Below are 16,522 nucleotides of genomic sequence, written 5' to 3'. Positions count from 1 at the left end.
TGAGCGCCGGCCCTAAAGTGAAAGTGAAAGCAGCACAGCGGTGACGTCACCGCTCTGCTGTTAGGGCCGGAGCTCAGTCAGTGTCAGGAAGCAGACGCTGGAGGACGCACAGGTGAGCATGTACTGTTTGTTTTTTTTACTTTTACGCTGGTAACCAGGGTAAACATCGGGTTACTAAGCGCGGCCCTGCGCTTAGCAACCCGATGGTTACCCGGGGACCTCGGCATCGTTGGTCGCTGGAGAGCGGTCTGTGTGACAGCTCCCCAGCGATCAAACAGCGGCGCTGCAGCGATCGGCATCGTTGTCGCTATCGCTGCAGCGTCGCTTCGTGTGAAGGTACCTTAATGTGGGGAGGGAAGCTCTCAGTTGTTGGTTGTTTTTCTTACTTCCTGATTATTCTTTCTTCTTCTTGAATGTGTTATATGTCTCAGTGCACGGATTGTGTGACACTGAATTGTATCTCATGTTTATCCAGTATGAAGTAAATACTGTTTACTCAAGATATCTTGCTGATTGAAGCTCTCGTAACTACAGCGTGACTGCAAGAAGACGCACTCTGCAACAGGTTATGGGCCCAGGCACCCCAGACACTACAGGTCTGTACTACAAGCCCGACAGAAGGATCCTGGTTTATAACCCCAGATAACAACGTAGCACACAGATAAGCTCTGTAAACAAAAAGGAAATAAATACAGAGTGACAGAGGAATTCATGATCCCAGGAGCTGGACATACAGGAGAATATCTTCAGAACAACTCTCTAAACAAGTAAGACTATATAAAGATGATGAGTAACACAGAACTGAAATTTACAGTAGCTAAACTGTATAGTGAAAATTATCAGTTATGGAAATTCAAAGTGGAGATGTTGTTATCTAAGGATGATCTATGGGAAGTAATTGTTACAGCAAGACCAGATCAAGATAATCAGACATGGGATAAAAAGAATAGACACGCTAAAGCCACCATTAGCTTATTAGTGGATGATGCTCAATTAATACATATAAGAAATGAAGAAACAGCTAAGGGAATGTGGGAAGCATTAAGAAAACTGTATGAAAGACCAAGCTTGAATCACAAGTTATTTTTATTAAGAAAGCTTTACAGTATGAGATTGAGTGCAAATGACGATATGCAGAAGCACATATTCTCAATGATGGAAGTGATATCACAGCTAAGATCTATTGGTGAAGATGTTAAAGAAAGTCATGTAGCAGCTATATTGTTGTGCAGTTTACTAGATTCGTATACAGCCTTGATAAATGCCCTTGAGACGAGACCAGAAACTGACATTACATTAGATTTGGTGAAAACAAGACTAATAGATGAATATCAGAGAAGAAAAGAACAAAGAAATGATTCTTCTACTGAAAAGGACAGTGAAAATGCTCTTAAAGCTACAGAATTCAAAAAACCCTATAATAAAGAGACAAGAGAATGCTTCAGATGTAAGAAAAACGGTCATTTAAAGAAAGACTGTACCATATGGAAAGCAGAACAACAAAAATTACAACATAATGGCACATTTAAAGTAACAGACAAGAAATCATCACTTGGTTGGTTTATTGATTCAGGAGCAACGAGTCATATGACAAGTGGCAAGAATTTCTTTACTGATCTTGATTTAGATAAGAAAGAAGCCATTTATCTTGCAGATGGAAGCAAAATAACCGCAGAAGGTATCGGACAAGGTATGCTAAATTGTTCAAACAAGTTTGGGCAAGATTCAAAGATACTTGTACAAGATGTGTTGTATGTTCCAAAATTGGAAGGCGGATTATTATCTGTGAAACGTTTAACATCAAAAGGACTTACAGTGAAATTCAAAGACAATGAGTGTGCAATTATTGCAGGAAACAAGGTGATAACCAAAGTCAAAGCAGATGAACAATTATATCATTTTGACACACCAAAGGAACAGATGAAGGTATGTACACATGATCACAAAAACTGTATTCACATGTGGCATAGACGTCTAGGACATAGACACCCTGACAGTATAAGGGAACTACAGAGAAAAGAATTGACAAAAGATTTAAAGATATCAGATTGCTCAATTACCATAAGATGTGAATGTTGTATAAAATCCAAAGCCACAAGGATATCTATTCCAAAAGAAAGTGAGATGAAAAGCGAAAGACCACTTGATTTGGTGCATACTGACGTATGTGGACCCATGAAAGTGACCACATCAGGAGGCAATAGATACATGTTGACTTTTATAGACGATTACTCAAGATACACAGTCACATACTTAATTAAAAACAAAAGTGAAGTTTTTGATAAACTTGTAGACTATGTAACAAGATCAAGTAACAAATTTCAAAGGAAGCCAATTGTCATCAGAAGTGATAATGGAGGTGAATTTACAGGTCACAGAATAGAAGACTACTTAAGACAAAATGGAATAGAACACCAGAAAACGGTTCCATACACACCTGAACAAAATGGAGTAGCAGAAAGAAAAAACAGAACTCTAACAGAAATGATAAGATGTATGCTGACGGATTCCAAACTACCAGAGAAATATTGGGGTGAGGCAGCAATGACAGCTACATATCTACAGAACCGACTTTTTTCCAGAAAACTGACGAAAACTCCATATGAACTGTGGCAAGGTATGAAACCAAGTGTCAATCATTTAAAAGTTTTTGGATGTAAAGTTTTTATATTCATTCCAACAAAAAAACGTTCCAAACTTCAAAACAGATCCATGGAAGGAATATTTGTTGGATATAGTGAAAATTGCAAAGGATACAGAATCCTAGATCCCAAAACAGACAGAGTTACGGTGAGTAACAGTGTGACATTCATTGAAGATTTAAATGAAGACATTATGATTTCAGTTGAAACAAAAAATGAGAAAACCAATAGTGACACAACTGAAGAAATATCTGATGAGAAAGAAGCAGAAATTAATGAAGAACAAAATACTGAAAGTGAAGAATCACATCTACAAACAGACACAGAACCAAGACGTTCAATGAGAGAGAACAAAGGAAAACCACCGAAACGTCTCTCATACAAGACAAGCATAAGAAAAATCTATGAGCCTACCTCTTGGGAAGACATATCTAACCTCCCTGTAGAAGAAGCTAATAAATGGATAGAAGAAACAGAAATTAAATCCATGCAAGATTCAAATACATGGACACTAACAGATTTACCAGAAGGAAGAAAAACCATAGGATGTAAATGGATTTTTAAAGTTAAATATCAAACAGATGGCACAGCTGAAAGATACCGAGCAAGACTCGTAGCTAAAGGGTATTCTCAAAAATATGGAGAAGACTATGATGAGACATTTGCTCCAGTTGTCAAACACACTACAATAAGAACTTTACTTACAGTTGCAGCAATGAAACAGATGCAACTGAGACATCTGGATGTAAAGACAGCTTTTCTGAATGGAGATTTAACAGAAGACATTTATATGGAACAACCTCCAGGATTCAAAGATGAAAGAAATCCAAACAAAGTTTGTAAACTACAGAAAAGCATATATGGTTTAAAGCAAGCAGCTAAAGCGTGGAATGACAAAATCACGGAAGTAATTACAAATGAAAAATTTCAAAGAAGCAAACCTGATCCATGCTTATACACAAAAAGGCTGATTAATAGATGGATTTATATACTCATATATGTAGACGACATTTTGATTTGTTTTGAACAAGAAAGGGATAACGAAAACATTCTAAAAATCCTGAAACATTTCGAAATCAAAGACTTGGGAAATGTAAAACAATATCTAGGAATACAGGTAGAAAGAGAAGAAAACGGAAGTTTCCTACTGAATCAAAATCACATGATTCAAGACATAACAGCAGAAAAATTTGGATTAAAGGATGCAAAAACAGTAAAGTCTCCAATGGAAACTAATTATCTCAAAGAGATGAACAGTGAAAAAAATATGCTACCAAATAATGAAGAATACAGAACAGCAATAGGAAAACTACTGTATCTAGCGACCGTTACAAGACCAGACATCGCAGCAGCAGTAGGAATCCTGAGTAGAAAGGTATCAAAACCAAATAAAGCTGATTGGAATGCCGTGAAGAGAGTAATGCGTTATTTGAAAGGAACTAGCAATGTTAAGCTGAAATTACCCACAAGTGATGCTTGCATTTTAACAGGACATGTTGATGCAGATTGGGCTGGAGATCCAACTGACAGAAGATCTACCAGTGGACATATTTTTTTTTCTCTCAGGTGGACCAATAAGTTGGACAAGTAAGAAACAGTCAATTGTGACACTATCTTCAACAGAAGCAGAATATGTTGCCGCAGCACATGCGAGTCAAGAAGTACTGTGGTTAAGACAATTGTTGACAGAATTAGGACAACCACAGTTGGCACCAACAAAACTGAAAGAGGACAATCAAGGATGTCTTGTTCTTGCTCAGATGGAAAGAGTCAATCCAAGAACCAAGCATATTGATGTGAAATATCATTTCTTGAGAGATCATCAGGAACAAGGAGTCTTGAAGTTAGGCCATGTGCACACGTTCAGTATTTTTCGCGTTTTTTTCGCGTTTTTTCGCTATAAAAACGTGATAAAAACGCGAAAAAAAACGCTTACATATGCCTCCTATTATTTTAAGTGTATTCCGCATTTTTTGTGCAAATGTAGCCTTTTTTTCCGCGAAAAAATCGCATCGCGGAAAAAAAAGCAACATGTTCATTAAAATGCGGAATTGCAGGGGATTCCGCACACCTAGGGGTCCATTGATCTGCTTACTTCCCGCACGGGGCTGTGCCCACGATGCGGGAAGTAAGCAGATTGTGTGCGGTTGGTACCCAGGGTGGAGGAGAGGAGACTCTCCTCCATGCACTGGGCACCATATAAGTGGTCAAAAAATAAGAATTAAAATAAAAAATAGTCCTATACTCACCCTCGATGTCTTCCCGCCTCCACTGCACGCTGCCGTTCGGTTCCTGTAGCTGGTGTGCGGCGAAAGACCTGCCGATGACGTCACTGTCCTGTGATTGGTCGTGAGCGGTCATGTGACCGCTCACGTGACCGTGACGTCACGGAAGGTCCTGTGCGCACAGACCAGCTATAGGAAGAGGAACGGACGCCGGTGAGGAGATGTCTGGGTGAGTATAAGCATTTTTTTATTTTTTTTATTATTTTTAAACATTCTATCTTTTACTATAGATGCTGCATAAGCTGCATCTATAGTAAAAAGTTGGTCACACTTGTCAAACGCTATGTTTGACAAGTGTGACCAACCTGTCAGTCAGTTTTCCAAGCGATGCTACAGATCGCTTGGAAAACTTTAGCATTCTGCAAGCTAATTACGCTTGCAGAATGCTAAAAAAACGCAAAAAAAACAAAAAAAAAACGCAAAAAAAAAAATGCGGATTTCTTGCAGAAAATTTCCGGTTTTCTTCAGGAAATTTCTGCAAGAAATCCTGAACGTGTGCACATACCCTTAGAGTACTGTCCTACTGAAGAAATGACAGCAGACATCCTCACGAAGGCGTTGAATGCTGATAAACATCAGAGACTAATAAAAAAGTTGGGTTTGATTGAATAAGTCCTTACTGTTGAGAAAGGGTGTTGGCATATGCAACAGATTAGGACTTATTATAAGTGAAAGGAGGACTTTACACTAACCAGACAGCAGATGGCGATAGTGTGTAAAGTTATATACTTGCTGTAATGTGGGGAGGGAAGCTCTCAGTTGTTGGTTGTTTTTCTTACTTCCTGATTATTCTTTCTTCTTCTTGAATGTGTTATATGTCTCAGTGCACGGATTGTGTGACACTGAATTGTATCTCATGTTTATCCAGTATGAAGTAAATACTGTTTACTCAAGATATCTTGCTGATTGAAGCTCTCGTAACTACAGCGTGACTGCAAGAAGACGCACTCTGCAACACATATAATCCGTCATTACTCAGCAGCAGGTTCCATCTCTGCACAGTGGACCCCGGGCTGCGAACGCACCTTAGTTTATCTATCTAATTATTTGTTGCGTTCCGCTAGCCCTAACACACAGGGCCGTGACCCTACTCTGTGGCCCTGGGCGTGCAATTAAAATTGTGCAAGGGGAAAAGTTATATTGGATTGATTTGTGATGCCACCTGTGGTGTTCGGCTAGGGATGGATGACGCTGCGGTTCAGGTACACTGGGGCCGATGGTGACGCAGCAAAGATGGTACAGCTCCCCACGGGTAGAGCGGGGTCCCAGGGCAGATATAGGGTGAATTATACGATGGGTACTGTTGCAGTACTGGGCAGATGAGACAGTAAATAATTCTGAGGACACAGCAGGATGCAGCCTTCACACTTTACTCACAGTTTCTTAGCTGACAATCACCAGCCACGTGCTGTGTCCTCCAGGTCGGTGGTCCAGCCAGCTCTCGGGTAGTTTGGGGCGCACTTTTCCAGGACCCTCTTCTTGTGTACCTTTCTGGGTTGTCTCTCCCTGCGCTGGCTCACGCTCTTCTGCCCTGCGCCTTACACACAGTGTCCCAAGCCAGCAGCCTCAGGTCCTGTCGGGCGATGTCCTCCTGGTCCCCTTGACCCTATGTGGCTGCCTTTTTTAGCAAATGTGTGTAGATTTGGCTGTGGCACATACAGACACCACAGCCTCCTGTTTGCTAGCTGAGTCCTACAGTCTCTCCACTAGTCTGGGGCCGGTCTTCACTGCATCCTGGTCCCTCCACCTGACTACAGTCGGTGTGGATTTGGATGCCACGGGTGGATTCTTCACTTCCCTGGCCCCTACAACCCCTTCTCTCTTGAGCACCTCTCCGTTACTTCTTATCTCCTTCCTCACACTCCTCAGACTCACTAACTCCTCCCTCCTGTTTCCATAACAACACTTCACTCCCAACTGTCACTCTACCTTTCACCCACACCCTCTGCCTAGTTCCCCCTCCAGCCTGAGATGGGGCCCTCCCTAAATAGGATCCACCCAGATCCCCTGGCCTGGAGTGGTGTTGGATGCTAGTATGCAGGTACCTGGTAGTGCCCCCTCCTTACCCGAGAGTGGGATACCACACTTATGGCTGAGGTGCAGTACCTCTGTGGTGACTGGACCCTCAGGGGTGCCACACTTACCATAACTGCACTGCCTATTGTTAATTAATGTGTGATCTCTGCTGTTGAATCACCACTGTAAATTATTAGGACCAAAACAGGCTACCACTTCTATATTTTCCCTTTTGATCTCTATGTTGACTTCCTCATTGATGGTAATCGTGATTTTGGTATTGATTAGAGATGAGCGTACCTGTGGATGTTCGGGTTCATTGAACATACAGTAAAAAGTTTGCTTCGGGTCTGAACTTGACCCTAGATCCGAACCCAAGAGAAATTAATCGGCACCAAAATTTTGGAGCTTTAAAATGGCTGTAAAATGTTCATAGTCAGGGCTATGTAGCTGCAGAAGGAAGCTAAATGGGGGAAAGAGCATGACATAATGGGTATTCATGATTCATGTGAGCTTCAGTTCTTACCCTTTTAACCACCTAATCCCCTCCTAGTCTTTTATAATAAAAGAACCAATAAACACACTGTTACAGAACCCCCCCAGCACCCAGAATATGTTATGCAGTTAATTGTATGTATAATAGGTTTCATGTGAAATGCATCAGTCCACAGGCTGCGCCCCTGGGCAGAGGGGACAAGATATTCTCCTTCTGACCTCCCCCACCTTTGTAATTCCCACAGTAAATATCAGCAGGCTCCGGCCACCTGTGGCTATTGTAATGTATGTCTGGCCTGCCGCTTTTGAATTGGCCCACTCTCTGTATCTGTGTGATATATTCTGTGTCCTGTGAGTAAAGAGTTGTCACACTGGAAATACGTGGAGAAGCAGTGATATTTTATATGCGCCCATGTAATGAAGCCATTCCAGTCAGCGTCCTTCATTCAGAATCCAACCAAAGCAGAGTGGACCTCCTGAACCACGGGGTGGTACTGAAAGAGGTACTCCAGCACAGTTAGACCCCATTACACTGGTGGCAGACAGCGGGATGTAATACCCCGTCTACAGGAGGAAAGGAATGAATGGAAAACAACTACCAGAAGTTAAAGACGACTACATTAAAAGACCTGGTGGAAGCCGGAGGGTTAATCGCCAGCAAGAATTCAAAAGCGGCAGGCCAGACATACATTCCAATAGCCGCAGGTGGCTGGAGCCTGCTGATATTTACTGTGGGAATTACAAAGGTGGGGGAGGTCAGAAGGAGAATATCTTGTCCTCTCTGCCCAGGGGCACAGCCTGTGGACTGATGCATTTCACATGGAACCTATTATACATAAAAATAACTGCATAACATATTCTGGGTGCTGGGGGGGTTCTGTAACACACACTATACTTAGATTGGATTAATTGGCCACAGAAGCCTTTAGAATACAAAACAGTTTAAACAACAACCTCCCAGAAGGGATGGTCCTCAAAGCCCCAAAACTATAAACCACAGGTTTAATAATCTCACTTTGGCCCCAGGTTGAGTCTTACCTCTAGCCTCTATGCACCAGCTCAGAGGCAGCTATTAACCAATCTGGCAAATATCCAAAACCATTAACCACGGGGTCCCCTTTTAATCCCTTCCACGGGATTATTTAAACACCCGTCCACTTGAATCCACCCAGGGGGAGTCCAGGACATCTTGAGATCCCCCCTCCGATCCGCCATTAACCAACTCCACCAACTTCGAGGACCTCCCCCATGCCATACTGCCATGACATACATTTAGTTATATTAATAATAAAGAACCCGTAATCATTGTAAATCACATTGATCCCAGCACTAAAAACACCCCCGTAAACCACAGCACCAATTAAGGGAGGGTGGGAGGGAGCTTCTTAACACTGTCAGGGGGTACCTAAAATTGCTACCACAACGAATATGGCTGTCCCTTTTATATTGCTGCCTCATAACCTCACCTCTGACCCCTCCTCCCCCAAGACCTAACGCCAACTCCACCTCTGTACCAGTCTGTTAAACCCAATCTACCAAATGTCCCTCCAGCTCACTATATTCCCATATCAACCCTGTCATGTCGGCCTCCCTTCAAGGCCAGGGGCCCAGTATGGCCTCTCTGGACAATTGCCCTCCAAACAAATGTGAATAGGGAATGGACTAAAATGGGTTTTGTCACCATAGCAATCATGGTAAAATAGGAAATAAATGAATAACATAAAAATTTTAACAGTGCCATCCCAGAGTCTAAGGCTATCTTTTTCCAGTCCAGTTAAAAATGTAATCCACAGAGCATGGGGCAGAGTACCCCTACATTAGCACCTTACAAATTTCACTCAATGAGCCAAATTTTTTACACTATATTCTGTATACATATAGCGGTTTGCTGCAAGGCTTGCTACCGCAAGTGCCAGCCACTTTGCCTTTCGAACGCCTCTTCAATGCTGTTGCCTTAGGGTCCTGGGGGCCCGAAGTGTTTCCTTTGAAAAATTATTATTCAAAGCAGGCAGCCACAAATAAATACTTTAGCTATGGATATTGGAATTGTACTCCATTTCTAGTTTTTGTTTGTTCGAACTGGAGCCATGATTAAGAGGGAACCCGGTTGAACACAAAGTGAAGGAACTGGAGGCACTCTGCCATCCAATCTCAAACCATCCGAAGGTGGGGTTGCAGAGTACACACATGTAATCAGGAATCAGGTTTCTATTCCGGAGAGGCAACCTGATAAACGTGTACTACATACAAGGAAGGCAGCAGTCAGGCAAATTAACCACTTCTCAACTGAGTCAGCAGCTGATACTGCAAGACAGAAGAGCCATACAGTACAATTTAGGGAATCTGTAATTAGAATGAGAAGTTAAATCTTTTAATGAGCTTTAGACCCAGCCACAGAGGTAGAGTATAATTATTTTTAGGCACACTATTCGCACAGACAGAGTATACAGAATCTTTGAGGCAGAGTACCCCCACAGAAGCTAATAAATTTCACCCACAGAGCATGTGTCCACATTTGTCCTACAAAAGCCGTTAGCAAATTTCACATACCAACCATGTTTCCACATTTATCCTTTACAAGATTATAACAAATTTCACCCACAGAGCATCGGGAACAGTACCCTCTCAGCTCCAAAATGTCTGCTCCAGTGGCGTACGTTCCAAATTCTGCCTATGAAAAATTTGTAGTATGATCTTGAATTGAGCTGGTGATCCACAGCTAGGCTTGCTACTGGCAGTCCACTTAAAAATTTAACTCACAGAGCACGTTTCCACATTTCTCCCACAGAAGCTGATAACAAATTTCACACCCAGACGATGGCCCACAGTAGCCCCATAGACAGGGTTGCAGAGTACGCACAGGCAGATTTCTCACACAGATATGGGTTAAATAATACACACAGCGGCTTTTGGCAAAGTACTCCAACAGATATGTGTTAAAGAATACACACAGCAGCTTTTGGCAAAGTACTCCAACAGATATGGGTTAAAGAATACACACAGCAGCTTTTGGCAAAATAAAACTCATACAGATATGGGTTAAAGAATACAGATAGCGGCTTTTGGCACAGCACTATCACTGACATGGTTGCCTGAGAGTAGGAAAATATGTTTGCACACACATCACTCCCAGCAATTCAATTGAAAATTATAAAAACTTTTGATTACGCATGGTACTATCACAGACACATTGCAATTTACACATAGAGTGTTTTTGTAAAACTGCGCACATACAAAACCTGATACTGTCCCTCAGTACAGCTGCGTTCTGTTCCTACGATAAGCAGAGGAGAAATAAAAAGTAAGAATCTTGAACCAGGAAGAACAGGTCCAAGTGGAGGAGGAGATGGACATGAGAGTATAGGTGAAAGAGGCGGAGGAGGTAGCCAACACAGTTTGTTTTGTTTATTTGGGGAGGAGGCCCCCAAATGAAACGAATGACAAATAGAGTTGAAGACTGGCTAGGAACAGCTGTTATAGTTGTGTAGTCATCCGACGGTCCTGTAGGATCCATGCCTGGTTCATTTTAAGGAATGTTAGCTTCCCCACATTGGATGTTGACAGGCGGATGTGCCTGTCTATGATGACACCCCCTGCCGTTCTAAACACACGTTCTGACAGTACACTTGTCGCAGGGCAGGCTAGCACCTCCAAGGCATAAAGGGCAAGCTCAGGCTATGTGTCCAATTTGGAGACCCAAAAGTTGGGGGAGACCCATCTATTAGTACGTGGAGACGTGTGGACACATACTCTTTCACCATGTTGTTGTATCGCTGCTTCCTTCTAATATAGACCTTATAAGATGGATGGATGTTGTGAGGTGCTCAGAAAGTTTTGTCACATTTCGGCCATGATAACCATATCTTCCGAGGCGCTGGCAGTGCCCCAGCTGTGTTGTCGACTTCCTTCTCCCTTTGCCTCATTGTTCCACTGAGCCCCTGCTGTCAGTTGGGAAAGCCAATAGTAGTTTTTCTACCAAAGTGTGCTTGTATTCACGCATTTTGTGATCCCTCTCCAGTGACCGAAGTAATGATGGTACGTTGTCCTTGTAGCGGTGATTCATCAGGATTACAACCGAGTAATCTGCACTGGTAACAAAATGGGTAACTCGGTGGTCATTCCTCAGGCACTGCAGCGTGTATTGGCTCATGTGTGCAAGCTGCCCAAACACAACAACAATCTGTCCTTGGTGGGTGGTATATCGTCTGGGTACTCTGTATCCCCCCAGCCATGCTCCAGTGATTCTCTTGAGCTGATCTGAGTGCTATCCTGTTGTGAACATGGTTGTTTTTCCTCCATCACCTCATCATCAACCCAAACTGTCCCCTGGCATACAGTTGGGTACCTGGCCGATGTTGGAACAGTGACCCACCCTACGAGCCATGTGTGGACAACAGGTCTGATAACGGTGTGAATTGGCTCTGCTCGTCTTTCCCATGTGTCACCACCTTATCCATCATGTGCTGAACTGTTTTTTCCAGCAGGCATAAAAGTGGTATAGTAACGCTGTTGATGCCATCAGCGATGGCAATATTGAAATATGAGGTGCAGAGGATCGTGAATTCTCGGAGGATCCGAAATTCCCTCCAATATCTTGTTCATTGGAGGGGATAAGGAGCTGAAGAGAGATCCTAGGTTCCGGCTTCTTTGATGAAGGCTGATCGTTTGGTCGAAGCATTTCTTCGTAGGTTTCCTGGGAAATCTGGTGGCCTGGTGGCCACCAAAGAAGAGGGGGTACGGTCACGATTTCACCGTTCAGAGTATCTGGGACTGAGTGATAGACAGCTCTGTCATCCTATCCTGTGCTGGGGAGTGCAGAGCTGTCAGTAATTTGATTGATAGCTCATTTGACCTATCTGAGACTGGGAGGTGCAGATATTGCTCCATGTGCTCCCTGTTCTAGGTAATAGCCCTGCTATTTAGGTGAGTTATCTAATCCAAATCACTGCCAGTCAAAAGCTTATGCTCTCTGGTGTGTGTTTGCCTGATTCCTTTGCTGTGAGTTCTGATTTACTGCTGCTTGACCTTTGGACCGTGTACTGACTACCCATTTGTTATTGCCTCTTTGCTTATCATCTACTTCTCTTGTATTCTGACCCTGGACTGTGACCTGACTTACCCCTTCATCTTTTTCTTAGTTTACTACATGCTCTCTTGGTTCTGACCCCAGAACGTTTGACTTCTGTGCCTTATGTCCTGTCCGTGAGTTGTGACTAGTGTCACAACCTGGTAATGTAGTTGGAGGTGTTGTTCGTGGTTGGAGGTGGTGTTTGGAGATTGCTCAGGAGTTTGATGCTTGGAGTTTTGTCTGTGTGCACATCCTCATCCTCCCCTACTTGGTTTCTCCTTTTTTAACTGCCATATGTACCGCTCTTTTGTTTTGTGTGAGTATTTGGTATGGTTGGTATTTTTATTTATGCCTGTCCATTCTCCCTTGTTTGTCTGGTTAGTGTAATCCTATACAGTTCAGCTTCTCACTACCCTGGGTGGTGGAGGGGACAAACCAGGGTAGATATAGGAGCCTAGGAAGGCACGTGAATTCGGCATCCCCACATTCAGGAGTAATACAGGAGAAAGAGCACCCCTGGTTCTAAGGACCTGATTAGCACCCAAAAGTCCCAAGCTTTTTTGTGACATATTGGTTTAGTTTGGGCCTACTCCTGGCACTTTCCATGACTGCATGTTTGGCTCTTCGGCACGCATTCATTAGCTGCTAAAAATGTGGAGTTGTGAGGCATTTTATAGCCCTTCAAATTGATGACCTGTAGAGGGTTTTAAGAGTATTGGCTATAAAATTTAACTTTAACTTTTCTTAAGTTAAAATCAGGAAGAGTTAAAGAAAGAAAATTATAAATTTGTTATCTATGGTTCTTTTTTCTTCTTTTTCCAGTTCTGATTACATGTTAGACCTAATTCATTCAGATAAGTTTTATCTTTTGTCATATGAAAAAGCATCTGACTGTATAGTGTATGGTGCCTTTTCAGTGACGTTAATCACTACAGTACACACGGACAAGCCATGAGGCAGGGTAGTAAAACATTCCAGGGTCAGATACCAAGAAAGCATATCGTAACTTAAAGGGGAAAGACAAAGGCATAAGTCAAGTCATGGTCCGAGGTTAGAATACCAAGAACAGGGGGGCGTGGTTTGCAAGGGGAAGGGAGCAGACCTGTTTCACAGGAGCTCCTGAGAATCCCCTTAAATAAGCAACATTAGCTTACTTTAAAGTGGACTTTTATGAGCTTATTGAAGCTCAAGACCTGTGGGAACATACCTGGAACATTAAATAAGAACCAAAACATGGTCTTAACTAAGAAAAACCCCTTTCAAGAGCAGAGATCGTTTCCTGCCTTGTCTATGGGGAAGAAGACAACTAAAATGGCCGCCGATGCAGGACCAAAGATGAATGCCCACACTAGACTCATCATCTCCAGCCTGACTGGACGTAAGACACCCGGAGCAACACCGACTGAGCCATCAGGGAGAGAGAAGAAATCCGACTTACAAGCGGCTCACACAGCCACTGAGAAGGTGCCAGACAACCAACAGATAGCAGCGTTTCCGGTGACGACGAGGAGGAGCGACGCGACGTCGCTGAGGAAAGACACCGGGACTCCCCTGAGTCATCGAGACCTGCGGAGTGGAAAGAAGAATACTCAGACATCCTCTCTGCCAGTTGCCAGAAAGGAGGACAGATGCAGGGAAATCGCCGTGATGACGAAGCAGGAAATGAAGATGGCACCGCTGCTGAAAAGACAAAGAGAATCACTGCGGACTCCGACAGAGGCGAGTCTCCCCGGATCCTTGCTATACTGCCAGGGACCCAGGAAAGAATCACTCCAGCCTGTGACCCCCACGCTGAAGAGGAAGGAGGATGACTGCTGCGCTGCCATTCAACATGTCTCTGATGCGGTGAGTACAATCCCGCTCCAACACCGCCACGGTATACAGCAGCCCCATTCATTTCAAAAGAGCTGTGCCACCCCTAAACCCCCTTATAAAAGCCTAAAAACTTCAGGGCATATGCAGGGGGATAAGGACTATTCAGTGCCACCAGATAGCAGCTTAATGGATGCAAGAGATTTATTTGAATATGAATATACAACATGTACAGATCTTATGTCTGCATTTAAATGTTGCATTTGTTGAAGCCATGCAGATTTATTTTTAGAATCGTCAGTGGAAAATATAGGGGAAAGGATACTGTACGTACTCACCTACTGTATTCTCACCCATCCCTTGTAGATTGTGAGCCTTCGCGGGCAGGGTCCTCTCTCCTACTGTACCAGTTATGACTTGTATTGTTCAAGATTATTGTACTTGTTATTATGTATACCCCTCCTCACTTGTAAAGCGCCATGGAATAAATGGCGCTATAACAATAAATAATAATAATAATAATAATAATAATATTTCCCAAAGCCTAAGGCCAGAGTCACACGGTATGGAAAATCGGTCCGAGTCTCCCAGCCGAGAGTCGCACAAGTGTTCTCCGAATGGTCATCCATGTGTAATACATTTGCAAAGGGATGATGGGATTTTCTTGCACCTATGTATTGATATGGCATCTGTATGACATCCATATGGCTTTACATTTATCGCTGCTTTTCCCCAATGAATGTAATGGTTCAATGGGCTGAAATGAGGAAAATGTGTGCATATTTCCCGCAAGTCACACGGATGGTCCGTGTAGTGTCCGATTTTTTTCTCGCACCCATAAACTTGCATTGGCGAAACTCTACCAATATACACGTACAACCGCAGCATGCTGTGATTTCACTCGCATGCTGAATACGCCCCCCCAAAAAACGGTGATGGGAGCTGCACCAAAGATTAACAATGATCCGAGTGCTATGCGCTGTTTTCTCACATAGCCCTCGTCCGTATTCTACGCTAATGTGACCCCAGTCTTACAATGAGAATAGCGCTATGAATGGGTTGTTAATTTAAAAGGCTATAGTCTGTTCAGGAAAGACCATAAAAATAAGCGATGGGAAGGGGATTGTTTATATGTAAATTTATCCCTAAAACCCACCCTACGTGATAATATATTTGAGGCTAATGAAAGTGTAGAGTCACTGTGGATGGAGATAAATGGAGAGAGAAAGAATAATGAAATACTGATAGGGGTTTATTACACATTTCCAAATACAATGAAAAAAGCAGAAAATATCCTCATACAACAAATAGATGAGGCAGCAAATCAGTAAGAAGTAATTATTATGGGGGACTTCAACTACACTGACATAAATTGGGGAGCAGAATTCAGCAGGTTTTTGACAACAATTAAAGACATTTACCTTTCACAATTGGTTCAGAACCCAACAAGGAGAGGGACCCTTCTAGACCTAAAATTGACCGATAGGCCAGATCACAACTCAGTTGGGGGTCACTTGAGTAATAGTGATCACAAAATAATAAGTCTTCATGTATCCTTTAATAGGATGCTTATACAGGGGCTACAAGGGCACTAAACTTCAGAAAGGCGAATTTCAGATAGCTGAGAGATCATAGAATCGTAGAATGTTAGAGTTGGAAGGGACCTCCTGGGTCATCTGGTCCAACCCCCTGCTAAAAGCAGGATTCACTAAATCATCCCAGACAGGTGTCTGTCCAGCCTCTGTTGGAAGACTTCCATAGAGGGATAACTCACCACCTCTCGTGGCAGCCGGTTCCACTCATTGATCACCCTAACTGTCAAAAAGTTTTTTCTGATATCTAATCTGTGTCTCCTCCCATTCAGTTTTATCCCATTGATGATCTTTGTGCCATAATCTGGGTCAATGTTCTGAGGAAAAAAAAGTAAAAACAAAGCAAATAGGACACTTTTGTAAGCATCTTGAATATAATCTGTGCACAATATATACCCTATGGAAATAAACAAGCTAGAAATAAGAGGAAGCCACTATGGTTAAATAGAGCTTTAAAAGGCGCAATAAATAACAAAAAAGCATTTCAAGAATTAAAGTTAGACGGCACTGACGATGCATTAAATAATTATAGAAAAAAAAACCTATTGTGTAAAGATCAAATCAAGACAGCAAAGACTGAGACAGTGAGACTCATTACCAAAGAAAATAAAA

The 16,522-nt window shown here is 42.7% G+C and overlaps 1 protein-coding gene across 1 annotated transcript in view; it reads left to right on the top strand.

The window, feature by feature from the left end:
* The first annotated feature begins 6,850 nt into the window (after positions 1 to 6,850).
* SYTL3 (synaptotagmin like 3) overlaps positions 6,851 to 16,522 on the top strand; it is a 200,984-nt gene continuing 191,312 nt past the window's right edge. Inside the window, exon 1 of the mRNA XM_077289229.1 lies at positions 6,851 to 6,968. Within this exon, the coding sequence (XP_077145344.1) occupies positions 6,955 to 6,968 (14 nt within the window). The 5' untranslated portion in view covers positions 6,851 to 6,954. The remainder of the gene's footprint in view (positions 6,969 to 16,522) is intronic.

Source organism: Ranitomeya variabilis, chromosome 2, assembly GCF_051348905.1.
Source record: "Ranitomeya variabilis isolate aRanVar5 chromosome 2, aRanVar5.hap1, whole genome shotgun sequence".
NCBI lineage: Eukaryota > Metazoa > Chordata > Amphibia > Anura > Dendrobatidae > Ranitomeya > Ranitomeya variabilis.
Note: the sequence above shows the minus strand (reverse complement) of the source record. Positions and strands in the feature narration are given on the sequence as shown.